The 27591-nt window shown below is 52.4% G+C and overlaps 5 protein-coding genes across 5 annotated transcripts; 1 reads left to right on the top strand and 4 right to left on the bottom strand.

Annotated features, from left to right (window-relative positions):
- The first annotated feature begins 752 nt into the window (after positions 1-752).
- On the top strand, positions 753-6209 carry BDZ83DRAFT_620197 (ABC transporter). Its single transcript, XM_060508180.1, has one exon. The coding sequence runs from the start codon at positions 1185-1187 to the stop codon at positions 6075-6077; it is 4893 nt and encodes a 1630-aa protein (XP_060365296.1). The 5' UTR covers positions 753-1184; the 3' UTR covers positions 6078-6209.
- Positions 6210-6276: 67 nt separating this feature from the next.
- On the bottom strand, positions 6277-7905 carry BDZ83DRAFT_698708 (uncharacterized protein; the record flags this gene model as incomplete). Its single annotated transcript, XM_060511399.1, has 5 exons — positions 6277-7075; positions 7152-7525; positions 7600-7667; positions 7726-7762; positions 7825-7905. 5 exons carry the CDS (start codon positions 7903-7905, stop codon positions 6529-6531), a joined length of 1107 nt encoding a protein of 368 aa, XP_060365295.1. The 3' UTR covers positions 6277-6528.
- A 3799-nt stretch (positions 7906-11704) lies between these two features.
- On the bottom strand, positions 11705-16239 carry BDZ83DRAFT_576923 (hsp90-like protein; the record flags this gene model as incomplete). The annotated part of the gene is made up of 2 exons (XM_060504964.1): positions 11705-12145; positions 12205-16239. 2 exons carry the CDS (start codon positions 16237-16239, stop codon positions 11705-11707), a joined length of 4476 nt encoding a protein of 1491 aa, XP_060365294.1.
- Positions 16240-22004: 5765 nt separating this feature from the next.
- BDZ83DRAFT_307976 (uncharacterized protein) lies at positions 22005-22404 on the bottom strand. Its single transcript, XM_060502293.1, has one exon. The coding sequence runs from the start codon at positions 22343-22345 to the stop codon at positions 22058-22060; it is 288 nt and encodes a 95-aa protein (XP_060365293.1). The 5' UTR covers positions 22346-22404; the 3' UTR covers positions 22005-22057.
- Positions 22387-24189, bottom strand: BDZ83DRAFT_620189 (ketopantoate reductase PanE/ApbA-domain-containing protein). Its single transcript, XM_060508179.1, has 3 exons — positions 24013-24189; positions 23874-23940; positions 22387-23818 (listed from the first exon to the last, which is right to left on the bottom strand). The coding sequence occupies exons 1-3, from the start codon at positions 24042-24044 to the stop codon at positions 22862-22864; spliced, it is 1056 nt and encodes a 351-aa protein (XP_060365292.1). The 5' UTR covers positions 24045-24189; the 3' UTR covers positions 22387-22861.
- Between the last annotated feature and the right edge of the window lie 3402 nt (positions 24190-27591).

Genomic DNA, 27591 nt, shown 5'->3' with positions numbered 1-27591 from the left:
TTGCACGAATCCCGTCCAAGCCTTACACGTACGAGACTACTAACGAGCACTTTTCTGCCAGGCATGGCGCCAAGTCGATGGCGCATTACTCTGCCTTTGCCCAGACGCGTACGATATTCGTTGGCAGTCCATTCAGGTTCATCTTTTCCCTTGAGATGTTAAGCATTCTGAACATGGATGCTGTTATGAAATAGATGCCAGTCCGAGTGCCGTGTTCCGCCCGCATCATACGAGATCTATCGTGTTCAACTCTACCAATTCTCCCGGTCTGACCAAGCTACCTTACTATGTATACATAATACGAATACATAAGTAGAAATCACGACAATAGTTTCCGTAAGGTAACCTATTTCGGGTAAGCATGTGTGCCAAGGATCCTTGGTGATTCTTGGGGGCTGAACATTTTGGAGGTAGTGACGACGACGATTATACGGGAAAGTGCACGGTGGGCAGTGTGGCCTATCATTTTAGGTTGGGTGGAGAAGGCACCGCCCGAAACGCAAATCAACGTTTGCCCGGGCCCAGGGGAGCTTCCATACTGTTGGCTGCGTGGCTGCTGCTTCCACCGTTCCATGCTCAATCTCCAGGCTCTAAGCGAGCTGTGGAGGACGCGCGCCCCTGTCATCCCGTAACTTACCTTAGGTTACCTTGCAGGTGTGGGCCGTACGGACTTCAGTAAACGCCTTTCTTTCCTGCCCGGGTGGCGTCCGGCGCGTTCATCCCGAATTTGCGCAAACTTCGAGACGTTCCGACGTTCATCTCAGGTGTCTGGAAAAGGAGTTTTGGCTCTACCCAGGAACCTTCAATTCGTCTTACTCCGACTCTGTAGTGACGAAGGGGAATCGAGTCGTTCAGTCTTCCTTCTCCCGACCAAGAGTCTGCGCCGAGTCTCAATCCTTAAGGGACCACTTTCATTACAAAGCGGCATCGCCATTTGTTTTCTTTCCCGTCGCTTTGACTCCGATTCCCTTCCTTCTCCCATGTCCAGGCACCCCGGGCCTGGCCAATTTTCAACGACATCCTCAACATCGTGCACATTTCGTATTGGAGACCTCCTCTCCTTCTACCTGCTGACCCCTTCGCCTCCATCGTCGACTTGGGCCTTCTACCTCAACACCTAACTCCGGACGACACTGAGAGGCAGTGGAAAGTAGAACACGCCCATCGGCCGACGCTCGCCAAACATGGCGTTCCTACGCCAAACATGGACACTCACATTAAAGAACTGGAAAATCATATTCCGCCACTCCATCTCCGCCATCTTCATCGCCTTTATTCTTCCTATAGCTCTGACCACCTTCTTCAGCTTTGCAAAGAATCTCTTTGTTCCTCCCGCTGTATATGGCGTTTCTGATCCGAGGCATATTCGCACTCTCCCAAACGCACTCAATGCTGCCGCCAGCGCTGGGAGACATAAAGTCGTCTTTGTAAATGGAGGCTTTTCTGGAGGTGACATCGACAAGGTCATCGATCAACTCGCCACTTCTGTCGAAAGCGCCGGCAAGACCGCTCTCCGCCGCACGTCCACTACTGAGCTATCGCTTGACTGTCCTACCAACCTTCGCGGCGTTTCCAATTGCTACGGAGCCGTTGTCTTCCAGTCATCGCCTTCAGAAGGAACCGGAGACTACTGGAACTATACCCTTCGCAGCGACGGGGCCTTGCGAAGTATCGTCATTGACGTCGACTCGGACAAAAACGATGCCCAGATCTACCTGCTGCCATTGCAGAGAGCCGTCGATGAGGCAATTGCTTCCGTTCAGGCCACTTCCGGTTCTACCTCAATTTCTGTCCAGCAAGGCCCTCTCCCCGGCACCGTCGACGAATATCCCTTTACCAGCCTAACCCAAGAAGAGCGTGCCGTCCGCGTTAGGATCAACTATCAAAGCGCCATCACGAACTGGATGGGCGTTGCCTTTATGACCAGCGTTCTTTTCATCACATATCACCTCACTGGCTTCATCGCGACCGAGCGCGAGAGTGGCATGATCCGCCTTGTTGATGCTATGATGCCCGTCAAACACAGATGGTTCACCCAGGCTGCCCGTATCATTTCCTACCACGCCGCTTTCACCGTCGTCTACCTTCCGGGATGGATCATAGGATCATTGGTGCTGCGTGCCGGCGTCTTTGCTCGTACCAACGTTGGCATCGTGCTTGTATATCATGTCCTGAACGGCATAGCCATGGCCTCCCTGTCTATCCTGGCATCTTCACTATTCAAGAAGGCTCAGATCAGCGGTATCGCCGCCGTACTCGCTATCATTCTCCTTGGAATACTCGCTCAGTCCATTAGCTACCCCAGTACCGCTGCCGTTGGTGTCCTCGCCTTTCTCTTCACTCCATGCAACTACGTGTACTTCATTACTTGGATGGCACGTTGGGAGCGAGAAGACCTCCCAGCCGACCTGTCCAAGGTCGCTCCCAAGAGCCCGTGGGATATTTCCGGCATCATTCTCTGGGTTTTCTTGATCATCCAGATTCTTGTGTACCCTTTGCTCGGCGCTGTGATCGAGTCCTCCTTGCACGGCACTACTACCAGAGGCAGAACGATCGTATTTAATCATGCTCAAGCTCAGTCCAACGCCGACGAGCCGGCTGTGCGCTTGCAAGGCTTCACCAAGGTCTACAGCCCTTCTCCGATCCGGCGTTTGTTCTCCTTCATCTCAAAGCCACGCGAGTCCGTTCGCGCAGTCGACGGCCTGACATTGGATGTTCGGAGAGGACAAATCCTGTGCTTGCTTGGTGCCAACGGTAGCGGAAAGTCCACAACATTGGACTCCATTGCTGGCACAAGCAAACTCACAGGCGGCACCATCACTATTGACGGTACCGGTGGACTAGGAATCGCCCCGCAAAAGAACGTCATGTGGGATGACCTGACCGTGGAGCAGCACATTCAGATATGCAACAGGCTCAAGTCCCCCGGAAAAGGTGCAAGCAAGCAGGAAATACAAGACCTAATAAGGTCTGTTGACTTGGAGACGAAAGCGAAAGCTGTGTCGAAGTCACTTTCTGGCGGCCAGAAACGCAAGTTGCAACTGGGCATGATGCTGACAGGAGGAAGCGCGGTTTGCTGTGTCGACGAGGTCTCGAGTGGCATCGACCCTCTGTCACGACGCAAGATTTGGGATATTCTACTAGCAGAGCGCGGAAGACGGACGATAATCCTCACAACACACTTTCTCGACGAGGCTGATCTCCTGGCCGACCACATCGCTATTCTTTCCAAGGGCACGCTACGTGCTGATGGCTCTTCAGTTGAGTTGAAAGATCGCCTGGGTGGCGGTTACCGAGTCCACGTGAACAAGGAGATAGGTATGGGCAATACACCCGACATCGAAGGAGTTCAGAAGAAGATACAATTCGATCTGGTTAGCTATATCGCCCCATCTTCGTCACTTGCCGCGCAGGTGATTCGCACTTTGGAAGCCAACAACTTTCACGATTACCGTTTCTCCGGGCCCACCATCGAGGACGTCTTTCTTCAATTGGCTGAGGAAATCCACGGTTCCAAGTCGAGCGAGATTGTCCCTGATTCAGGTTCAGATCTGAATGAGAAGGGGGTAGCTAGCGACAATGGCGCTACTCCTCAAGCTGGACTTCAACTCCTAAGCGGCCAGCAAATTGGATACATGCGGCAGGCTGCTATACTTTTCCGGAAAAGAACAACAATCCTCAAGACAAATTGGATTCCCTACCTTGCAGCATTCGTCTTACCCGTCGCAGCCGCTGGCCTCGTCACCCTATTTATCAAAGGCCAAACACAAAGTGGCTGCGCTCCGTCTGAAGAGCGCTCGCTTGATCAGACGCAAGGGTTCAGTCTCACGGATTTTACGTGGAAACTAGTCCTTGGACCTAGCTCGCGATTTGACCTCAACACTGCCGCCAGTGTTCTTCTGCCAGTATTCAACGCTGCTGCCGGCAGCTCTGGCAATGGTTCGACCTCCGGGACCGGAACCGACTTCGCAAGGCAACTACTCGCCGAGAACGCCACTTTCACAGACAGCTTCAGAGCCTTTCAAGACACCGTGGTTGCACGGCGGGTCGAGACTGTTCCTGGTGGTATCTGGCTCGGAGACGACTCCACGGTGCCCACCATTGCATACATGTCCAACTACAACGGTTTACTGAACCCTATTTTGAGTCAGAACATTTTAAATATGCTCCTTAGCAATGTTACTGTCATGATGGCATGGGCACCCTTCGCTACGCCTTGGCAGCCCAACGATGGCAACTCGCTACAGTTCCTCGTATATACCGGAATCGCACTTGCATGCTACCCCGGCTTCTTCGCCCTGTACCCAAGTCTGGAGCGTCGACGACAGGTTCGTGCCTTACAGTACAGCAATGGAGTTCGGGTTCTGCCCTTATGGGCGGCCTACTTGGCATTTGATTTCATCATCGTTCTCGCGTCAACAGCTTTGGTCACCATAATCTGGGCTGTTTCGTCCGGCATTTGGTACCACATTGGATACATCTTTCTTGTCTTCATGCTCTACGGGCTGACTGCAATTTTACTGGCCTATGTCATATCCCTGTGGTGCAAGACGCAACTGTCTACTTATGCATGGGTGGCTGCTGGACAGGCGGTTCTATTTTTGGTCTACTTGATAGCCTACATGTGCACTATCACCTATTCCCCAGTTCCCAAAGTCGACCGAAACATTCTCGTTGCCCACTTCGTCATCTCGGCTTTTGCACCTATTGGTTCTGTCGTCCGGGCTATGTTCCTGGTTCTGAACTTATTCTCAACGGCCTGCGATGGACGACAACTAGCGGCGTATCCTGGTGGCATTCTTCAGTACGGCGGACCGATCTTGTACTTGGTTCTGCAGTCTATCCTTCTATTCGCGCTGCTGCTATGGGCTGATAGCGGCTCCGTTGGCTCTTCAGTCCGACGACTCTGGCAGCGGAAGTACGATGGACCATCGGATGATGGCAGCGTCGCCGACGAGGAAGTCACAAACGAACTGAAAAGAGTCACTACGACATCGGGCAGTGACGACGGCCTCCGGGTGATTCATCTGACCAAGACTTTTGGCAAGAACACAGCGGTCGATAACGTAACATTTGGACTCAAGCGTTCCCAGGTTTTTGCCCTTTTGGGGCCTAATGGCGCTGGCAAGTCAACGACCATATCACTCATTCGCGGAGACCTCAAGCCAAGTCGGAACGGCGGTGAGATCCTCGTCGAAGATCAATCCGTTATTCACAACCTGCCTGCTGCGCGATCTCATCTCGGAGTCTGCCCTCAGCACGATGCGTTGGATCTGATGACTGTCCGGGAACATCTCGAGTTTTACGCTCGCATCCGAGGCGTCCCTGATATTCACCACAATGTCAACACCGTCATCCACGCCGTTGGTCTTCAGGCATTCTCAAATCGTATGGCGGCGGCCCTGAGTGGCGGTAATGCCCGTAAATTGAGTCTTGGTATCGCATTGATGGGATCTCCTAGTGTGATCTTACTCGACGAGCCATCCTCTGGGCTGGACGCCGCTGCCAAGCGAATCATGTGGAAGACTTTGGCGGCCATTGTCCCGGGCAGATCTCTCCTCCTCACTACGCATAGTATGGAGGAGGCCGATGCTCTCGCCGACCGCGCAGGTATTCTAGCCAAGCGGATGCTTGCTTTGGGCACGACAGATGATCTCCGTCACCGGTTCGGCGACGCACTTCACGTTCATCTAATTAGCAAGACTGCACCACACACGACGCCCGAGGAAACTGCACAGCTTCGTAGCTGGGTGACATCCACATTCCCGGGGGCTGATGTGGAGGAGAAGACGTACCACGGTCAAATGCGCTTCTCCGTTCCCGGTAGAGAGGTTCTCGAAGTGTTTGGCGGTGACAAAGTCGGAGATATCACGCCGGCAGATACTCACTCGTCGAGTGCGGTTGGCCAATTGGCTGTCATGCTGGAAGAACAGAAAGCGGCACTGGGTATCAATCATTTCAGTGTTTCGCCGACCACCTTGGACCAGGTGTTTTTGAATATCGTCGGTAGGAACAATATCCAAGAGGAGGGGTACAAAGAGCCCGAGAAGAAGCCATGGTGGCGGTTTGGACGATGAGAGTGGCCGCCAACATGTACCGTCGTCACGTAGTGCGGCTTTGAGATACCCAATTGTACACGATGCTGCCACAGGCAGCTCATTTAGACATGAGATGTAACACATCAAACATAATACATCATTATTTAATCATTATTCGGTCGCGTGAGGACAACAGCGCCATTTAGATATCCCCGCAGCGGTTGCCCGTCGTGTTTATGTTCGCAAAACCCAATCCACAGAGAAATCAACTCTTTGGGCGTAGCTCCCAGCCTCGAGGGACGACGCCTGCGTCTCCCGTAGACTCTGAAGCTCAGATCTTCTCGCCGTCACATTTCGGTGGCTACTGGCTGAAGATCTGATTAGATTCCGCAGAGATATCACCCAACCAAATTTCGTGTTGAAAGCGCTGAAGCAGACATCCTGGACTCGAGAATGACCCGCTACTACATCTCAGAATCCCCTTCCCCTTTCAGAAGGGTGTGCCATCTCTCCGAACAGGATACGAGTTTGTGGAAGTGGAGGCAGTCCACGCCGGCCTGGGGCTCAAGGGACTGAAGTTGGACTTGACGGGAGTGATGGAATCCCCGCGGACGCTAGCCAGGCCGAAAATAGTATCGCTCGACTCGTTGGCGTGGACGTTGTGCTGATACGGCGATCCGTGGGCGACGGAGGACCCGTCGTCCTTGAGATGGCTGGATCGCGCGCTGGATACGCCCGAGGCCGTGGTCCCCTTTTCGGCGTCCCGGGGGAAGCTCTTCGGGAGGTTCGAGTACGGACGGGTCGGGTGGGTGCCCGGCCGTGTATCGGTCTGGTTGCTGTGGAGAGAGGTGATGTTGACTCTGCTCATCAGACCCGGGAACATCTTTGTCAGGAGGGGACGGAGCGTCGGGAGACAGGCGCAGGTGACAGCCGATGAGATTTCGCCGATGGACCAGAGCGAGGCGTCGACGTTGGTCCAGGTGAAGTCTGCCGGTGTGCTGAGGTATTGAATACGTACGATCGAGATGGCGACGGTGCTGGCCTTGGGTGTTACTAAACGAACAAGCGAAGCTCCTCATGCGTGGGACAGAACCTCCAGGGTCGATGACTTACAAGAATCCAAGGCTGAAGATGCCCATGAGGAGTGCCTTTTGTTTCCGCGGCAGGCTGAGATGCCAGAAAATCGGCAGCGGCAGCGCAAAGACGGCAACGTCGGTGATGATGTTTCCAGCTGCGTTGACGTACCACTGCGGCTGGTTGGGGATGCAGTGCGACACGACAGACTTGTCCCAGAACCCTTCGACTGGGAGGCATTGGAACGCGGCGATGAAGACCTGCGAGGTTGACCAGGCGCCGACCACGAGGAGGGCGACTGCGTAAATTCTACGCATCCGAGGGACGGCCATGATGCGGTAGTACTGGCACAGGAAGGAGAGTTTGATGGCGAGCAGGGCGATGTTGTAGAATACGATGGATATGTAGAACATCTTGGGTTGCAGCGTTAGTCGAGGGAACCAAGCCATCGTCACTACTGTGATGAGGCGAGTGTGACTTTGCTTACGTGCATGTATTCTACTATATCCGCTGGCTTGAGGACGACGATGTGTCTGCCAAGACCATAATTTGTCACTTTTTATAGTCGTCAGCTAATCTTCCTCCGCTAAATTGGCATGAGTATATGACTTACTGAGTGCGATGGCGACGCCACAACCTGTTGTTGCCAACTAGAACAACGAATCAGATTCAACATCTCGACATTGAGGTAGACATTGTCACTTTCACTCACCAGAGCTACAACAGCTAGTATATCATCGATACCGAAGAGCACGATAACCCTTGTCCTCGTATAGATCCTCAACCCAACCATCGCCGTCACAAACAGGATGCAGAAAACCACAGATGCGACCACCGTGGTCCTTCGATCATCTTGATAAACTTCTGGTGGGATTGTTGTGTCCATGTTTGCGTCAACAGGAAAGAAGAGGCAGTATAGCTAAACCAGGCCAGATTCCTGCTGGGGAGTGATGAACTGAATGACGGGCACTGCCCGTGTAAGAATCACCGTACAGATGGAGGATGTACGAGAAGGGAAACAAAAAAGGCAGGTTGAACAGGATATGATGTTGTCGGAGATTGTTCGTATGCTTGTCGGGGATACTCGAGAGATATTAGTGAAAAAAGAGCAGGAGCAAGCAATGCAAACGAACCACTTCAGTTCATTCTGGGGGGTGTTCACGAAATAAGACGACACGAACGGGCATACCCAGACTTTTCCAAACAGCGTTTGCGCGAGGAATTGCCTTTGGGTCTAAGCTGCCCAGTACATCCCATCCCAGCAGATGACCGCTGCCCATCGTAATCGAGTCATTCATTTCTACACAGTACGCCTCCTCACATGGAAGGCCTGTAACGCCGAGCAACTGATCCCGGGGGGAAGAGGGATGGGAGACTTCGGAGCGCGGCCGGATTTGTAGCCGCGCGACGTTCAGCAATAGAGGAAACGGAGGCGGAAACAGGTTGACGGGGCTTCCCTTCCCTGGGATCAACTTAACCCACCCACATCGCGTGAGGCTCCACACGTAGAGTTGCAAACCTACAACACAGTATCGAAAATACAGCGTGACAGCTTTTCTGACTCTTCAACTCCCTGCCTTTGTGGCATCGGGGGCGAGAAAGAGGGGTTCGCTAGGAGTTCATACAGGCCAAAAACAGGCTTATCCGAACCAAGATTCTAGTTCATGAGTAGACGACTCATCCATGTCCGCACTCCTTTGATCACTAAACTCGACCAACATGAACAAATGAGGGAAATATGAGATTGGAGCGAGCGAGGGAGCGGGGCTAGACACTCAATAATACACTTCCCGAGGGATGACCAGAGTTTAAATGGCGGAAGGCCATGTTGCGAAAACTAAAGAAGCGAATACCTATAAACAGACTGCCATATATAGCACTATAGTTATCTCGGAAAGAGACAAGAGAGGCCAGTCATGGGTACAAAGATCGGATGTCTTCAGAGTTTTCCCTCCCATCGCTGTCCTCTTGTGAAGCAGCTCTTCTAGATCACCTGCTGGCCCTTGGCATGACACACAGACATAATGAACCCACGTAAGAATGGCAACCAGCATAAGCCACGGGGACGACCACATAGGTTGGAACTTTGTTTAAGAAAAGAGGGATACGGATACACACAATGACAAAGAATGCACGGATATTCAAGAAGGCTTGCGATGACAGCGGAGGACCTTGCTCGATGACTCCGGACGCAGGTTGCGCATCGAATCATGATGCGCATCTTGCAAAAGCCCAGCCGGGTAGAGTTGGTCCACGGCACTCGGTCCTCTTTGCTCTGCCATCCATCATCCCACCATCTTGGAAGGAAACAGTCGCTTCTACGACGGTCATCTACGCAGAGTTTTTGATCTTTGGCTTTTGATGTCTATCCGAAATCTTGGAGTTGCATATTTGCCTGTGTCTATCCCATCCCGTTGAACTCTTTTATGTCTCTCCCCGCTCCCGCGAGAACGGCACTTGATCCTCCCGACAAGTTGTCAACAGGTTCGGTCACAAGATTACCAGACGAATGAGTTAAACATCGATTTTATTACCAAGTTTACCGCGCGAGCATACACGGAAGACGAGATTTCTATGCGACTGATGCTGCTATATTAGCTTCACCCTTTCGAACTCAATCTTGCTCCACACGTTCTAGCAATACACCCTTCCATCGATTGATATGCTTGACACGTGCGATGGACCAAGAAGGCATGCTCCAAAACCTCTGGAGATGTAAAGACGACCGAACCACAGAGGACGATGCTCCTCATTGCGGGAGCGGGCCACCTCGGAAGCTACTGCAACCAGACGTTCAGTCATCATGTCATGCAACCCCAGCACGGCCCGCATGCCAATGTTTTTCATTTTTCCATCTGCTCTCTCGTCTCTGGTACCAACATTTCTATGTCCCGTCAAATAGGTAAAGGAAAGGAAACAAAGAGACAAGAAGGGCGAGGATAAGTTGAAAAAGTGATCGAAGTACGCGCGTCGTGTCCCCGTGCGAATCGCTGGTTAGTTCATCCAACGAGCGTCCTTTACTAGAAATGTAGAGTATGAACTATGGGCGCAAAGACGGGTGGAGGAGCACGAGTCGCACCCATGCCAGGCTCCGATGCCTCTCCCCTGCCCAGCTGCCGTACCCGGGACCGGATCCTTGGCCGTCGTGGCCCGGCGTCTACGATTAACTGTTTGTCGTGTCCAGTCTCTGTCTCGTCCTGTCTCGACGCAAGTCCGTGCAACATGTCGCTCGTCGTGTCTTCGAGGTTCGTGGTTCGTCACCGTCACCCAAATCTCACCTCTGACCAAGAGGGCAGAGAAAACGTCTCACCGTGTACGACTGAAAAGTTGTTCTTCTCTCCTATCAACATACCGTGCCCCAGACTATAGGGCATACATGATACCTACGCCGCCTATACGGTTCTATCACAGATACACACTATTCAGGGTTCTCCTGAAGTTGAGTTGGGCAAAAGGCTTGACTCAAGTCAGCCCCCTTCGGGAGCATTAGAGGATCATCGCTTCTGTGAAGCCGAGAATTCTGATACATGTGACGAATCTGACAAACCCTCATCGTGCCAAGCGAGTTTGAATGTCACCGCAGCATGCAAATCAAATTCTCAAATACTCCACGGCCGAAGGGAACCTGTAGAACATCGGGATCGACTTGCTGTGACGGGTCATTTGCAAAACATTTGTTCATTCATACGTTGGCCAGATGTGAATTGCCTAGGTCAGTTAGATCAAGGGTCTCTGATATCTCTCTATTGGTTATCCGTAGATTCCGCATCATCGCCGTCGCGACAGACGATCGCCTGCCACGTGCCAGTGTTGCATTACCGATGCTTGAGTGGTAATTAAGAGCAGCGCGCTTCATGAGGCGTACCCGATTCAGGCGCGGCTGCAGAGTTGTCTCGATTCTCGGATTCATGTTCAGTAGATGCATCGAAATTTGGTAGAACATCTTTTGTCGTCCTTATGCTTTAAGCCTTCGCCAACGTCACCAACTTCCAAGGCCAAGGACACACTAGTCGGAACCGTCACACGGCAATTTCCAAGTACAGACGGAAGTATGCCTCGCAAATGAGACTTGCAAATGGTATACTTCGTTTTAAACCGTGATGTATCATGTACACTACGCAAAACTCGAAAACGCCGCCCAATGCCGAGTCTTCAAAGACTTTCAGCCCCCTTGGGTTCCTTTCCCCATGCAATCCGTATGCTTTTGCCATGGTATCATTGCCGTTTTCCCCTGAAATCTATTATCATCATATTTCAATAAGTTTGTGCCCTATTTTGAGCCCATTCCTTTCAGTGACCCATGAACTCCATAATCGCCAATAGCCGTTTTGGCAACGTCGCTGATTTCGTCTTTGACATCATCCTTCCTTGCTGCTCGGCCGAACGCCAGCTTTGCACAGCTTCTCAAACAGCAGGTTTTATCGAGGTCTTGCTGTTATACAGGTGGCGGCTATTAATGTTGCCACCACAGATATCCGTTCACAATGTCGTCCGAAATGTCGGATAAAAAGCCGTTGGACAGCGCAATCTTGAAACTGAGCTTTTGCCAGCGTCAACTGCCAGCGTCGGCTGCCATTCAGATATTGACGAGCTTAGCTGGAGCCGTCCATCTCTGGCGGTCGATCTGTGGCCTCATCCGTTGTGATCTCCGCAGATGTGTCCACGTCTACAGGCCGCGGAGATATTGTAGGTGTCGGTATGTCGTCGTCCTTCCTCTCCTCAGTGTTCCGAGTGTTGAACCAGCCGCCCTTCTCCCATTGCCCAGGTGCATATAAACATGAGGCGCGCACTTCATCATCCACAATTCCCAAGAGTAGCGTGTTAAGTCGCTTGAAATCGATAGGCTTGAGAATCCACCCATCAAATCCGGCATCGATGTATTTGTCCTTCTCTCGTTCAATGAGAGATGCAGAAACTGCAAATACTGGAATACGGCCGTTGTGAGTTGCAATCGCTGAGTGCCCACCATGGTCGCTGGACTTTTCATAGGCTCGTATCATCTTTGTACTTGTGAGGCCATCTACAATCGGCATCTAAGAAGTCCAGGCGTCAGTCAGCCTCAAACAGTCTATAGGGGCTCAGTATGACATACCTGCATATCCATTAACACCACATCAAAGGTTTCGGGCCTCTCCTGGTAGACGGTAGCGCAATCTTCGCCGTTGACAGCATGGGACACTTGGTGGCCAGATTTCTCCAAGCGCTTTCGCAAAATTCTCGAATTGATAGGGTCGTCCTCCGCAATCAAGACTTGGAGCTTTGTCTCATCGAAAGCCGAAACGACGCTTGGCGCGGTGCCGGCAGTGCTGCCGATTGTGCCAGCCTCCGACGTACCCCCTATCTTTGAGCGACTGTTGACTTCAAAGAGAAATCGTGAGGAGTCGCTTTGCTGTGACTTTGGTGGCATAGGTGTCTGATTAGTGTACTCATCTGGCACCTTGACAGCTCTGACGGGCGTTTTCGCATCTGTGACTGTCGCATACCCAACCTGTGGAGACTTGGAGGCTTCGACGCTTGGGATGCTGGGGTTGCTTCGACGCGAGGTAGGGGATCCCATGCGCCTCGCGGCAGCACTATGGCTCTCCGAAGACCTCGGTCTCTGTGAATACTCCCAAGACTGCTGCCGCGTAGTCGATGGTCGGTTCATGTCAGCTTCACCAATGGAAAGCGGCGTCTGGATTGCGTCGATCAAGCGATCCGCATCACTTCTAGAGCTCTGGCCACTGGCCTTGCTTCCGCCCGTACCTGTCGTCTTCGCACTTTCGAGGCTTTGCGTCTCGACACCCATACCATCTGTCTCGCCTTCCTCAATCGCCGGTATCTTGCTGCCGCGATCGATGAGCATCATCTCGCCGTCGTTGTCCGGTACAGTTGCGGTTGCGACAGAAGCCACACTTGAAGTAGGACCCGACTTTACAGACTTCGGACCGCCTTCTGGGGGCGCAGGTACATCGCTCGGCAGATCAAATGGCAGCTGAATCACGAATCTCGACCCGATCCCTTGTTCCGATTTCAACCGTAGCTGACCGTCCATATTGCGGACGATTCTAGCAACGACGGCCAAGCCTAGACCCAGTATCCTGGAGTCTTTGCTGGTCTCATCATCATCTGGAAAGATGGAGCTGACCTCGTCAGTCTCGACGCTCACTTGTTCGAGATCCCTGAATAGTGTGTCGAGCTGCTTGGCCGTCATTCCTTTGCCCGTATCTTCGACAACAATCTCGACGCGTACCCGTCGTTCGAGTACCTCGCTGACGTATAACTCGACTCTGACCGATCCACTAGATGTATTTTGCACTGCATTGGCGGCAACGTTCGAAATAGCTTGTCTGAGGCGTCGGCTGTCACCGCACACATGCTGTGGTAGTCCAGGATGTTCTATAACCTGGTACTCGATACCCTTTCTCTTGGCATCATTGGTGAACGGGTCCGTTGCTTCTCGGATGCACATGCCGAAATCGAATACCTCGTCTTTGATCAAATTCTGACCCTCCTCGGTTTTCGTCAAGTCGAGTAGGTCGTTGATCACGTAGATGAGTGACTTTGAAGCGGAATGCGACTTGGCGAGATTGTCCCGTGTCTCTTGGTCGAGTGAGCCCTCCAACGCGATCTCCAAATAGTTGATGATGGCGTTCAGCGGTGTCCGAACTTCGTGGGCTGAATTCGCCAATAAGAGGCGCGTGAGACGGCTACTTTGCAACGCAGCCTCCTTCTGTCTCCATACTTCGATGAATTTGCCGTAGACCAAACAGAGAACGGCAGCTGTCTCAACCTGTTCCTCTGACCACTCTCGGCATTTCCGAAGTATAGTCTCGTGCCAAGTCTTGAAACTTTTCCTGGGCTCGAGATAGGCTTGAGTGCCCTCGCGAAGAGTCTTCTCGTACGGATTTCCCGCCCATTTGACCTCCTTGACTTGGCCTTTGCGAAAGAAGACAATAAAATCGCTACCTCCAACGCTCAACGGAACATACAGCAAGCCTGCGATAACGGTGAATCCAAGAGAATATCGCAGATCTGGAAAGTCCTCTTTGATGTCCTGAGATGTGACCACGGATGTAAGCTCCCGCAAGCGTAAGTATTCCAGCATGGCCAATGCCTCTTGCGAATGCTCAAGATCGCCCAAAATCTTCGTTTCTCCTCGAATGGAGAGCATGCCGAAATCTGCATCGAATAACTTCAGGAGATCGTCGGACGAAGCAATGATGTAACCGGAAGGATTGCTCTCTGACGGTGCCGTATTGATGAGCTTTCTGGCCTGCAGTCGAGTAGCATATGATAGCCTCTCGATGTTGCGAGACGCAGTGTCTCCCACTAAACGACACATTTTTCTGATGGGGAAGGAGACACGCATACCCTTCCTCCCGTATGAGTGACAAGCAATGAGACCCCAAAGTTCGTTGAAGGCATTGATGGACACCGACATCGATGACCGTACAGCCATGTTCTTCAAGTACTTGATGTGAATGGGTGACATAGCACGCAGGTAAGAATGGCTGAGGTCCAGTGGTACCTCGAGGTCTTCTTTCGCCCTGCAGACCAGACGGGCGGTTTCCAGGTCCCGGTCGTATAGGAGCCTCACTTTGTTCAGCTTATACAGCTCGCGAGCCTGTCGCGGTATGTCAGAGGCGGGGAAGTGCAGGCCCTTGTATAAATCTTTGGTGTGTGAGGTATCGACGAGTTCCGTAACCACTTTTCCGTTGAACGAAGAATCGAACTGATATATCATGACCCGGTGAAAGCCTGTCAGTTCCTTGACAATGCCCACAAGAATTTTGAGAAACCCTTCAAGGTTGATGGCCGCTGCAAGCTGCTCCTGAACCTGGGACATGATATCGAATACTTGCATGGCACCAGCATCGCCTCGGCGCTTGCGTGCGCTTCGCAACACCCTCAACGGTTTGCTCAGGATTTCGGTACTCTCCGCCAATTCCTCCGATGTGGGATTTGATTGCAAAGTATCTTCAGGTGTCATCGGCGTCGCCTCTTCCGGGGGTCGCAGTGGGAATTGATGATCGTCGTCAGCTTCAAATTCGCAAATGACGAGTTCAGGATGCGCGGGGTTGATGTGGATTGCGCACCAAAGCTTGACGCTCTTCTTTTTCGGGGGGCGGATAGCTAGACTGAAAACTTCGGGGCCGTTGATGGCTGGATCTGCGTCTTCGTCGCGAATGAAGTCGATATGGTCTAGAAGGTTATCTTGTTGCTCCTCGCTCAATATATCAAGGAAACTTTTGAGTCGGAAAAGCTGCTGCGGAGAGTACCCGATCAATTTCTCGGTGTTCTCGCTGGCGCAGCGGACAGAAAATTGGCCATGGATTTCTTCGCGAATGGCCACCAATGCGCCAAATCCCTGGACGGCTCCGGGGGTATGAATAGGCTCATCCTCGCAACATTGTAAAACACCGTCGGTGCCTGTGATGACATGATGCCCCTCATCCGTCATGGCATATTTGAAGCGCGTTGTTAGGAGACTATCGCTAGCCGAGTCTCCGAGGGCACTGGTAGACGAAGCCTGTTGTTGCGAATGCTCGTCGCCGGGTAATGAGTCCTCTTCGACATCTGAAGTAACATCCTGAAATATATCCAGTGGCTGCGAGGTGTTGTGACGTGCAGCATCGGCTTGGACGCTGGACATGGGGCCAGATCCGGCATTCTTCCTCCTCGCTTGAATTCCTTGACGGTCGCCAGGCGAGGTGACATTGGACAGCGGCGTGGACGCAGAATCGCGACGAGGAGCAGCTTCGAAGGCGGCGGTATCGATTCGAGGATTGCTCGGGCGGGGAGCTTGGTATTGGCCATGGTCGGGGACTCTAGGGAAGTAGTCATGCTCGCCAGAGGTTCTGCCGGTGCGATCTACGCGCACGACGGAGCGGATCGGGTAAACGCGATCTGAGGGATCGGGACTTGCAGTGTGGCCGAGTTGACGATCAGAACTAGCACTCCATGAAGAGGAACAGCTGAGGGGAGCGTTCACGGAGACGGGGGTAGGAGCTGCGGACGAGTCTGGCATGTGCGGCGTGACAGTGTCGGAACGGACGCTGGGGATGGGGGTCGCCTCCGAGGAGTCTGTCGTGGAGCGGCTGGCGAAAGAAACGGAGGGCCGCCGTGCGTCGGACAGGGCGTCCATGGTCTCGGTTGACTCTGGCAAGAGACCTAAAAGTCTATCAACTCCGACGCAGTTATGTGAACGAGGCCTCGCCGGAAGAGGCTCAAAGGTCCGTAGTCAGTGATACTTGGCATGGAGCGAAGGCGCGCAAAATAATGTGTTGAGCCAGCTGATGAGGTGCGAGGATACAGGAGGACGCGAGAACCTCAAAAAGAGGAAGTGGCGAATGAGGTGGGAGGGATAGGAGACTGATGCAAATGCGGTGCAAACGTTGGTAAGAAGGAATAAGAACCGAACTCCAAGGATTCGAAAAGAGCGCAGAGGCTCGCCGCGATCTAGAATTTCCCTTGTATGGGTGCTCTTCCCCCCTGCTTGCAGTGCGGTGCGTAGGTTTTGTCTACTCGATCATTCGGACGTCGAAGAGGGGCGTGCGGGATGGGGATGTCGGGGTGGGATGCAATTGTGCACGAACGGGTCGAGATTTGGTGGCAGTGGGCCGGGGTTGGGAAATGGGAAATCGAGAGCTGAGGGCGCAGGGCGAGCTCGTGGCAAAGTGAGGTGGGTAGAGCTACCTTGGCCAGACTGTGCTGGAGTAAGGGTAGCTGAGGCAGACGTCGAGAGGTCGTTGGGCTTGTAAGGTAGAGAGATAGAGAGAGAGAGAGAGAGCTCCGCCTGCTGCGTGTCGTATCGTCTGTCGAAAGAGCAACAAGAAGTGAAGAGAAAGGAGTCTGGAGATGGGCACTTCAGCCTCGGAATTCCTCAATTCTCAGGCTGTGTCTGTGGTGGTGTGGTGTGTGTCCCAGGTTGGATCGATCGATGAAGGAAAGGCAAGTCGAGGGATGTGTGTGTGTAAGGTAAGGTAAGGTAGGTAGCGTACCCCCAGGTGAGCAAGCCGTGAATTCGTGGCTGAGAAAGGGTGGGTGGCCAAAGCAGCACAATTGCAGGAAGCGCTACTTTGATGCCTTGTGCCCAGTATAAAGTGAAGACCTTATCCAGACGTTAGGGGAGAAAAGGTAGGTAAGGTAGGTGCAATAGGTAGATGGCACGAGGAAAGATAAGGTACCTTTGTTTCAACCAGAGTTGGATCTGAGGTAGAGGCGATGCGAACCGGTGCAATCAGTGGTCAGGCAGGTGTTGTGGTGAGGTATACCTTGGAAAGCCCGGTCGAGGGTTGGAAGACGACGGCAAAGACGAACAAGAGACGAGGCTAGTGAGTAGGTATTGCCTATGAAGGAGTGGCTGATGGAAACATGCGATGTGTGAACACAGGTGACAGGCTGAGGCCAGGTAGAGTCGTGAGTGTGAATAGACAGCCAGTGACGGGGATCTTTCGAGCCCCAGCCCGAGAGTGGCAAATGAAGAATTATCACCCACCGCACGGATACAAGGAAGGGGAAGGCGAAAAGAAGAACGGCAAATAGGCAGGGTTAGTGAGGTGAGATGTCTGGAGAGGCGAAGAGGGGCCGGTATCCGTACCTTACGCAACGACGGCTACAGTAACCTATGTAAGGTAAGGATAATGAACAAGTAGCTGCTTTACAGGCGCCTTTACACCCATATACACGCTTCTGGTTTTCTTTGCTGTACAGTAGGTATTACCTGCGAGCAGAGAGGCAAAGGCAAGGGAGGAAAGCCCGTCTCATGTGCCGGCGAACATAAAATCCGAAAGGGTACATTGACCAACAGGCAGAGATCGGAGGGTAAAGGCAGAAAGGCAGAAGTGACAGCCACAGGGCAAGCGTCGAAGCAAAAGCATTATCCGTACTACACCAGAAATAACAACCCGACCCAAGGTAATGACGCAGACAACACAGACAGCTAAGTCATGCAGGCACGCAGCCCTGGAAAGCAGACGAGACGGGCACACAGGCACACGGGGAGACTGGAAGGGAAAGACAAGATGACGACAAAAACAGGAATGAGATGCGGCGTGGCCCGGTCCAGTTAACTCAATCCGATCCAGTCGCTCCCAATCATACCCAGGCCCAGTCCCCAGTCGAGTTCAATCAGGTCCAGTCCAGTCCAGTCCAGTCGAAACCATGATCCACAATCCAGTTACGGAGCGGTCGATATGAAGGTCATCAGTGCTGGACGGATAATACCGTCTGAATTGTGAGCAATACGTACTCTGTACGATACCTACAGCGTGGCAGTGGCACAAAAAAAAAGACCAAGCAACGTGAAGCAGCAAGTAGCGAAAGCAGTAGCAGCTGGGTGAGGTACAAAGTCTCGGGGTGGATGCGAGAGACAAGACCATGGAATCATGGATCCAGGATAGGTAGGCCGCCTAGCACTGTTTAGTGCGCCGATCATCAATGGAAGGCCCCTCGTGGGACACAGGTTAGAATCGCGGACCAAGCCCACTCATCAGTCTTTATGGAGTACTGAAGTGCCAAACTACGTGACTGCGTAATAGTAACAGGCCCCCGGTGGGTGGGCCCCCAAATGGAGGGGAACACAGGAAAGAGACCCAGGGGAGACACCGAGGGCGAGAAGGGACGATTGCAACGCCATAATCCAAGGTCTTCCAAAGCTGCATCGTCCGCATGCGGTACCTACCTCGCTTGACTTACCTAAGCATCTGAGGTACCTGCAAGTATGTCGGCCACCTACCTTACCTTAGGTTGGTTAGGAGCATTTCATCCGGTTGCAGCGAACACGAGGCCCCAGGGACCCGAGCTGTCAAGGCCAACGTCCGGACGCCAGGCTGCTCTTTTACGCTGCTAAACTGTGGCTCCTTAGCTGCCATCCCTCTATGACCCTCCTCAAAACACGGTGAAGTGCACCGCATCACGGCGACCGGGGTGGCATGTCGGGTATACCTAAGTACATATTCTAATATACTACAATACAGAGAGATGGCCGTGTCTGTCAGCACACGGAGCCTCAGCCATAACTAGTTTCGAGTCAAGAATGAATATCTTTGCCGCAGGGCTCTACCGGCTCCTCTCTTATTCCACGACAAGATGCAAGATGCCAGACATCTTGTTCGCGCCGCCTATCTTGATGTAAGTCTCGGTCAGAGCAATGGTATGTAAGTCACGAGACGCATTCAGAGGATCGTACATGCGTAGAGTTGGAAAGATGTCTCGTGCGTCTTGGAGTGGAGAGAGAGTGATGGAAACCGTTGCAAGAGTTGAAAGTCGGGGCTGCTAATCACAGAGTGGAAGGACAGCTTTGAAATCCTAGCAGCAATGGACCAAGGTGTGACTTGCCAGCATCCGTCCACAACGGAGCTGTTACCAATGGGGATGTTCTATCCGGCCTGATGGTTTTTCGCAGGCGCAAAATGCTGGTTTACCATGTTTACCTAAGCAGCTAAGCAAGTTAAGGTAAGAGTGACACGGAGTGGGGTGGGGTGTAGGAGAAGAAGATCGGGGTTTCCAGCGCGCTGAAAAGGCGGGAATCGAGAAGGGCAGATCCTGCCTTTCGCCACAGTCTACCTACCTAGTGTACTGTAGGTATGTGTTTATGTACTGCAAGTCGGAGACAATCAATGACGGCGAGTGGAGGGGTTTTGGCAGTTTGGGTGACGACTGGGATATCCCCCTGACTATGCATACCCTGAGCCATGAGGTAGCTCACCTGATTGGATGCTATCCAGGCATGTCATAGGCTCCATGATGCGCTCTTTTCAATGTTGTGGCTGGCGTCAAAAAGTCCTGTGCCGAGGCGCAAGTGTCGGGTTTTGTTCTCAACCCGTGTGTGGATGGCACGCCTGACAACCCGCAAAATGAGAGAAAGACAGAGAGAAAAAGAGAGAGGAAGAGGAGGAGGAGGAGGTAGTGGTGGTGGTGGACAAGTGGGGTGTACAAAATTCGTGGTGTTGTCGAGGATGGGATTCTCAGAATTGCCTATCCTTCAAAAGGCTGTGCCAGTGTCGATCCTTGCTTGGACAGACTTGACTCTCCACTCGCGACAACTCTGATGGATCCCCAGCTGCACGTGCCGCCCGGACAACATGCCGGGCCTGCTTCAAGCTTGTGTGCTTGTCCAGTCACGCTTGCAATCCTGCCTAGTCCAAACTCCTCATCTTTCACTGTACGTAGGTATTTATTTTTGTACAGTATTTCAACTCCGAACGGGCATGCACACAGGTTAGATACTGTTTCAAAGAAAGACATTTAGCTGTAATATCACACAAGACCAAATCTTACTGTCGCTGCGAGCTCTATCTGCCATCCTTGGCTACCCATACCTGAGCTGAGGGGGAAACAGGCCTCATCCAAGTTGCTTCTCCAAATTGAGCATGATGGGGCCGGGTTCTAGCCCAGACTTCTCCTTTGATGCACTGATGCACTTCAACTACCTACCACCCTGGCACGGCGCTCACAGCAATTCGAGGAACAAGTAGGGTCTGGAACGCGGTCCGTACCCGACCAATTCTTCGGACACAATCAAAGACAACCTTACTGCCCAACATACACCATCCACATTCCATACATTCCTTATTATGCCGTGCCCAGCGAGCCCCCCCCCCCCCGCGGACTCTAGCTGATGGGCTAGGTATTCGTCGACATAAGTCTCAAAACCGGATTACATCTCAAATGCGGTGCCTAGGCGAGCAAGTAGGAAGGCAGGCACCCGCCCAGGCATCTTGGATTCTTTCTCATTTGCCGGTACCTTAGGCGGTAGACCCTGACGCCAATTCCCCCCACCGCCGAGCCGAGTCTCGAGCTAAAGTAACCGGGCACGCGGTGGCAATGAATGATGGCCGCTTTCTATTACGGTAGTGTAGCAGAGAAACCGGCCATCATTATTTACCACCGCGTGCCGGGCAGTCTGCAATTCCTATTTCTTCTCTGGCACTCCGCACACCTGACAGCCCGCCTTCTGTACGGAGTGAGGTGCCTACTTGGCCTGGCTCCTTAGGTAAGCACATACTGGTACTGCACATGACCATCCGCTGGTGTCTTCGGTAGCGAGGCAAGCACGCCGCACGCCCCACTTCCAGGGGCCATCTCAGCCCTGCTCAGGTCATACGTCATAAGCTATGATCCGTGCACTTTGCTTCCAGATCTTCCCATCCAATCAGAGCTCGTTCACCAACCCCACCCTCAAATCCGAATCACCGAGTAACTTATGACAGCTGCTTGGTTGAATTAGGTACCCAGCGAAGAAAACCTCTTTTTTGTCCCTTCAAGTCCAAGTTCACCAACCAACCCACCGCATCCGGCTCACATCGTTACTGGCTGACGGGCACTTCTCGCGCTCCGAGACTCTGGGTTCACAACCTAACCTTAAGCCTCTTGTCGGGTAGCTAGTGTCGACGTTATTTCCTGCAGCTGTTACCCAGGACCCTTCTCCCCTCAAGTCGACGCCACCGCCACACACATTGACATCCTGAGAACCCTTCACCCATCGCTCAACGCCTCACTAATGTTATCCTGAGCTTGCTCCAGCCTGACCCTGTCGTGGCCGCTGATAGCTACACTTCTCGGCTGAATGTGAATCGTGGACCTCGCAACTGCCCCGTCTCGTACCGAGAATTCGACTCTGCTGTGTCTGTTCTGTTATAGACAATAAGAACGAGGCACATGCCGGGCCCAGCTCTGGATGCGGTCGCCCGTGTCGGGCCCATGTCGTTCTGAGACCCTCCAGCGGGAGACACGGGTCACACGGCACACTGCGTCCTTTGTTCAAAGGCTCCGCGACTGGTTTCACTCACGTGCTGCTGCTTTTAGTGCTCGGTCCCTATCCGTCCCTACACATGAGCCATCCCGTTATCCGTGATCCGCCATCTCCCACGATGTGCCATCTCGAGCGAGATTCGGGTGCGGTTGGGGCTGACGGGCCATCGCTCAATCGGTCCAGACCCTGACAAGTCTCGGAACCCTCATCATTTTAAGCATAATCTCGCGGTGTTGAATCTCCGGGTTGCACGGCTAATCGATGTATGCCTGATGGGCGTGCTCATATCGTAGCCATGATGTCTGTCGGGTTTCTGTCTTATGTCGAGAGTGTTTGAAGTAAATAGGGACAGAGACGGAGGCGTCTTGCCTGCAGACCAGCTAAAGATATGATAGCATTGGTCATGAGGATGGAGTCTCGTCTTATGAGCCATGAGCAACAGGTGAGTTGACATGACTCTCAGCCTATTCTTGCAATTATGCCGCCGCCGCCACATCGTGATAACAAAGAGAAGCGTTCGAAGATCCCGTGGTTTCCATAAATTGACATTATTTTCCTGGATTGGTTCGTCTACTTCATAGTTATTCGCTGCTCGTGTAAAAAGTAATGTTCATTGACATGAAATAACCCACGTCACTTGGCTTGTGAAGATGGAGCCACACGCTTTTAGGAACTTGCTGCATTCGCCTGGAAATGCGGTGCTCGTTCATGCAAATCCCATTCGTACAGATTGACATACTTGCTGTATACAGATGAAACTGTCCCAAGGTGAGGTGAGTGGAATGTGTACATCGACGATAGGCCCTTCGACAATCCATACAAGATCCTTACACGTCCATCACATCGTTCCCGGCCCCACTGGCACCTGTAAACATTGTGTCGCGGGACTGTGAAACAAGAGCGAGCACCATGCTCAGAAATCAGACTTGGACAGCAAATCTTGACTTCAGTTGTGAAGTTGACTTTAATCTCTAGCAGACCAGCTTGTCATCTAACCCTCGACACTCGTTTCCTACAGCTTCTCCTTGGTTGCCCTCTCCTCTCGGGTCCTCTGTGCGCTGCTCAACAAGGCATAGAGTGTCTGCAAACGAGGCATCTCCACCCCATGGGCTCTAGCAATTCTCACCGGGTTGCCCAAAATCACCTCCAATTCCAACGGGCGTCCAGCCTCCCAGTCCAACAACATGCTGGGCCTTGCTCCCGTATTTCGCTCCGTGCTCTTGACAATACGATCCGGCTTCGCGAGGTCATCAGGAAACTCTCGTCCCAGAATTTTGGGCACCGCCGCTCTGATCTCGTTCATGATGCCTACGACATGCTCCCGAAGCTCCGGATCCGTGACCATGTCTGCGTTGCCCCTCCCGCCACTCAGCACGGCGCTTGGATTGAATGCGGCATTGATGCAGAGCTTGTGCCATCTCACCGTCTGCAGCCCAATCTCGTCGTGAGGCTCTACGTCGCGGATACCACCCCAGCCGGGACCCCACCACGTGCCGAGTTGCTCGATCGCCTTTGTACCGCGTTGGCCAAGCTCGGCATCACCTGTACCGAGGCCATTTGTATGCGGCCCTATACTGACCCTCGTCCATCGGTTTTGTCGGATGACACCTGGTGATGTCTGCTCGGCACTGACAATCGTCACGGCGCTCACAATGGGATTGTTGGGGAACCGCTGGCGAAATGGTTCCTCCACACCGACGCCGTTCTGAATGAGCACAATGCTCGTATTCTTCCCTACGAGAGGCGCGATCATGGCAGAATCATCGGATCGATCTGGAAGCGCCTTTGTTGTTACAAAGACAAAGTCCCACTGCGTCTGGGAAGATGCTGCAGCGTCGACGGATGGAAAGGCGGCATAGGGATGAAAGACGTAATCGCCAAATGTATGGGTCTGAAGTTTTACGCCCGACTCTTTGAGCGCCTTGTAATTAGATCTGGCAACGAGTGAGACGTGTATGTTACGGTCGGGCTAGGACGCGAGTTAGCCTGGCTGGACAAGTAAATCGAGGGTCTGGCAGAATTACGTGGTGTAATCGCGAAGCATAAAAGCACCCAACGGCGCCGGCTCCGATAAAGATAATATTCACAGCGCTACAACGCAGTAGTTGGGTTTAGTCCGGTCATGAAGTCGTCACCGTATCGCGGGCGTAGAAGTGGGCGTACCTTTCGCTGGAGTTGTTCTTCTCTGAGCCCATTGTATCTTCTTCTGCCCCTGGCAATACTAATTCAAATTCAACTCACTTGACCGAAGATGTATCAAAGTAAAGCTAGTGATATTGAATCATGCGACTCGCTGAGCTGTTCAGGGAAGTTTGTTGTCACAACTGAACTTGGCCGAGGTGTAGTTAAATGCGTTCCGAGGAGTTGCCGATTGGCACCGGCAACGACATCGACCCACTTCGCTATGTCGCCATTGGCCGTGCCGTGCCGGCTTGGTACGTCGGCACGCAGGTGAAAGGTTCAAGTCATCCTTCTCCCTCCTAGGCCAAGGCATGCCCCTTCAGCATCAACTAAAAGAGGTAAATTAATTTCAAAATGGTCCAAAGAAAAAATACCTGAGATAATTGTCTCTTAATAAGTAGTCTTTCCTTAGGTATCTTAATTCATTTAATACTAAGTAGGGTTTAAGTAGAAAGAGAGAGCTTGAGAGGACCGGCGAATGATTTTGTCACCTGCATGGCTGGCTTGCCTATGAGCGATGCTGTCCTCAATCTGTAGTTCCCTCAAAGCCGTATCTCTTCTGATAGTTCTCCTTTGTGTGGTCTTGAGGGACTTACTCGGACGGATACTGCTGTGACATACTGTCGACTATCTGCACTGCCTTTACTTGTGCGATTCGGAAGACCTTCATGAAGTAGCATTTGATATTCGTACTATCTTCCATCACGACATCAACCCGGCAACATATCTAAGGCATGGAACCAGAGGAAATCCCTCTGTCTAGTTGTGATCCTTCGTTGGCGGGAGACTGTGACGTCTTAATGTTCAAGTTATAGTGTCGATATCTAGTGAGCGGCAGCGATGGCGTTTGATCAGGTCAGGTGCCATATTCGCAGCCGAAGCGACGTCGGGGGAGGGACAGTGACGAAAACTCGTCCTCGTGATCCCGCAGTCCTACATTGATTGTTCATATTGAACAATAGCTCAAGATCGATGGCATCGTTCCTTGTCGTGCGAGTATCAAGGCATTGGGACGGCGCAATTACGGAGTCGCCGACTCAACAGAGGCCCTCTTGGCCGTCATAGTCCTTGGTGATACATTCAGGCTACTCGATTTGCTGCTGTGTATGGATTCATAGAGTCGCCACTCACTGCAACTTTCTCGTCTATGAGCAGGTTCTTTGACTTGGCGGCGGGCTATTGTGCTATTGCCACATAGTTTCGCCAACAGTAGCAGCTAACTAGTGCAGCAAGAACTTTCAGTGCATGGAGGAACAAGAGTACCACAGAGAATCCTGATAGATTCTTTTGCATTAGTTGTAAGTATATGGTCAACTTTCTGCCCACGCATATGTAGACGGTGCGTTGACCAGATGCCGGACTCCATACACCAGAAAGTGGAAAGATACCCAACTCATCGTCGTCCTGATAATAGGTTATATCTGGTTAAAATACTCAGCTCGTTCTTCTCCGTGTTTAGTTTACTGAAGTCAGCCTCGACTGGCCTCGGCAGAGTCGCCCAAGACCCGGTCGTCACGCTGGCTCCTAGACGCAACTCCCATCTTATTCTTTGGAGACCACCGTTACTAGAAGCAAGGTTTGTTCCATAAGTCTGGTCTATAGAGAATTCAACAACCCAGGATGGTTTCAGTCGCAGATCCTATCCCGTAGCCATGTGACATGGTTCTGGCCGAGTCTGGATGGTCTTTACTCGTTCGGACACCATGCCAACCCCATGTCTTCCCTTTCCGGCCTCCGCAACACAAGTCAAATCGAGACATGCCTCAGACCAACGGATATCTACAGATCTTTCATAGTATAAGACTCGCGCAACTATCAACAAGATTGAAGTCATCATCTCAACGTCGTCACAAGCACGACGAGCAGGATCTATGCAGGTGGCAAGAGGTCGAATAGTAGCGGAGCTTCCAAATTAGGACTTACCGGACGATGCCACGAATAGTCGCCGAATAATACCTGTTCCAGCCACACCGCCAGTACCGAAGATGAAGTGCGGAGTATCCGTATCTGAATAAAAATAGAACTAGCAAAATATAAGCTGAAGCTTAAAGAGGGGGCGGGGAGGGCTAAGTCAAGTGGACTTTCGCGGTTCAAGTCGGCTCCTCAGAGAGCAGCCATCAGGGAGACCGGCCGTTCACCGCACCAGGGGAGAAGCATTCACAAGAAGCGCTTTGAACGCTCATACATTGAAGAGGTCAAATCCAAGGTTTTCTATCTTTGCACGGATATCGGGTGTGATGGGGAATGCCAATGTTGATTGGCCTCTCTGCTCTCTGGGGGGGGGGAGGGTGATGTGCCTCGATTTCGCCGACTGTAACAGCATTCTGGCCTGCATTCTGCGAACCGCACCGAAAGCACACATGTTGTTGGCTGATCGGACGTCAATGGCCCTCGGCAGCCTGGGTATCCTGCATCATTGCATTTCCATTTATCCGACAGGCGGAAGTGCCCTGCATAGTCTTGGTCCATAATAGCAATTGCTCTTCTTCTACATAGAAGCGAGACATCTCAGCTGTCCCGAGATCTTGCGGTTCTGGATTGCCTGAAATATCTTGATTCGCGCCACCCCAGCATCCATTGAGCCATCAAGGGTTGTGTGAGGCTCCGGTCCCGTTCCAAGGTCCCTTCTCCCAAATCTAAATTCGCCGACTAGTCCTCAGGATTAGGAACCGTGACTTGTTAGCCATACCAATCGATCGACGTCGGATTCCTTCGTAATGGTCTATCGAACTCTCATTTGATATTTTCAGCATCGTTGAACGAGAATGGTTTAACGTCTCATGTCGTTAGCGGAAGCCGCTTCACTAGTGCGACCCGAACACACGACCTGCACCCGAGCTAGAGCGCGGGTCGATAATGAGACGAACTCGAAGACGAGATGATACTGGCCGAGGGCAACCGATTCTCTCTTTTGGTCTGGCTGCATAATGGGGTAGTGAGGGGGCAATGTAAGCAACGGATGCAATGATGCCACTCTCTGAATAAGTAGTCTTTTCTTAGGTTTCTTCACTTCTTCAGTGCTGAATAGGCCTAAGGTAGAAAGAGAGAGCTTGAGAGGACCGGCGGATGATTTCGTCACCCGCGTGACCCCGTAGCAAACTCGTCGTTTGTAGGAACTCCACGCGACTTTGGAGTCAATTGGAGTTATAAGATACATACTGTCGGTCAAACAGACTCTGAACGATTGGAAGAGACGGCCGGCGGGGCACTGATTGGAACGCCGTCACTGCTGTGAAGCAACATGTCGTCCGTCGACAAGTCTCTTTGCGGTCGCAAAAGTAGAGACTGCAGACCTAAGCCCAAAGCGGACACCGAGGGCTTCAAGAGTCTTGAGAAGTTGACTTGAGCAGAGAAGCCCCAAAGGTTGACAGTCAAGGACACCCTCGTAAGGGTTGACCAACGAGATGGACCATCAACCAGCCAAGTTCGCTCGGCACAGTCAGCTGGCGCCTGGTGGAGGGTGTGAGGGGGTCGCGAAGGTGCAGCCGACGGTCGACCTCATCGATGCACCGTGTCAAGAAGGGCCAAAGGTAGTGGCAGACGGTGCTGCAGGTGAAGCAT

This window comes from Colletotrichum acutatum (assembly GCF_030867785.1).
Source record: "Colletotrichum acutatum strain CBS 112980 chromosome Unknown BDZ83scaffold_43, whole genome shotgun sequence".
Classification (NCBI taxonomy): Eukaryota; Fungi; Ascomycota; class Sordariomycetes; order Glomerellales; family Glomerellaceae; genus Colletotrichum; species Colletotrichum acutatum.
This window is presented reverse-complemented; position numbering and strand designations above follow the sequence as displayed.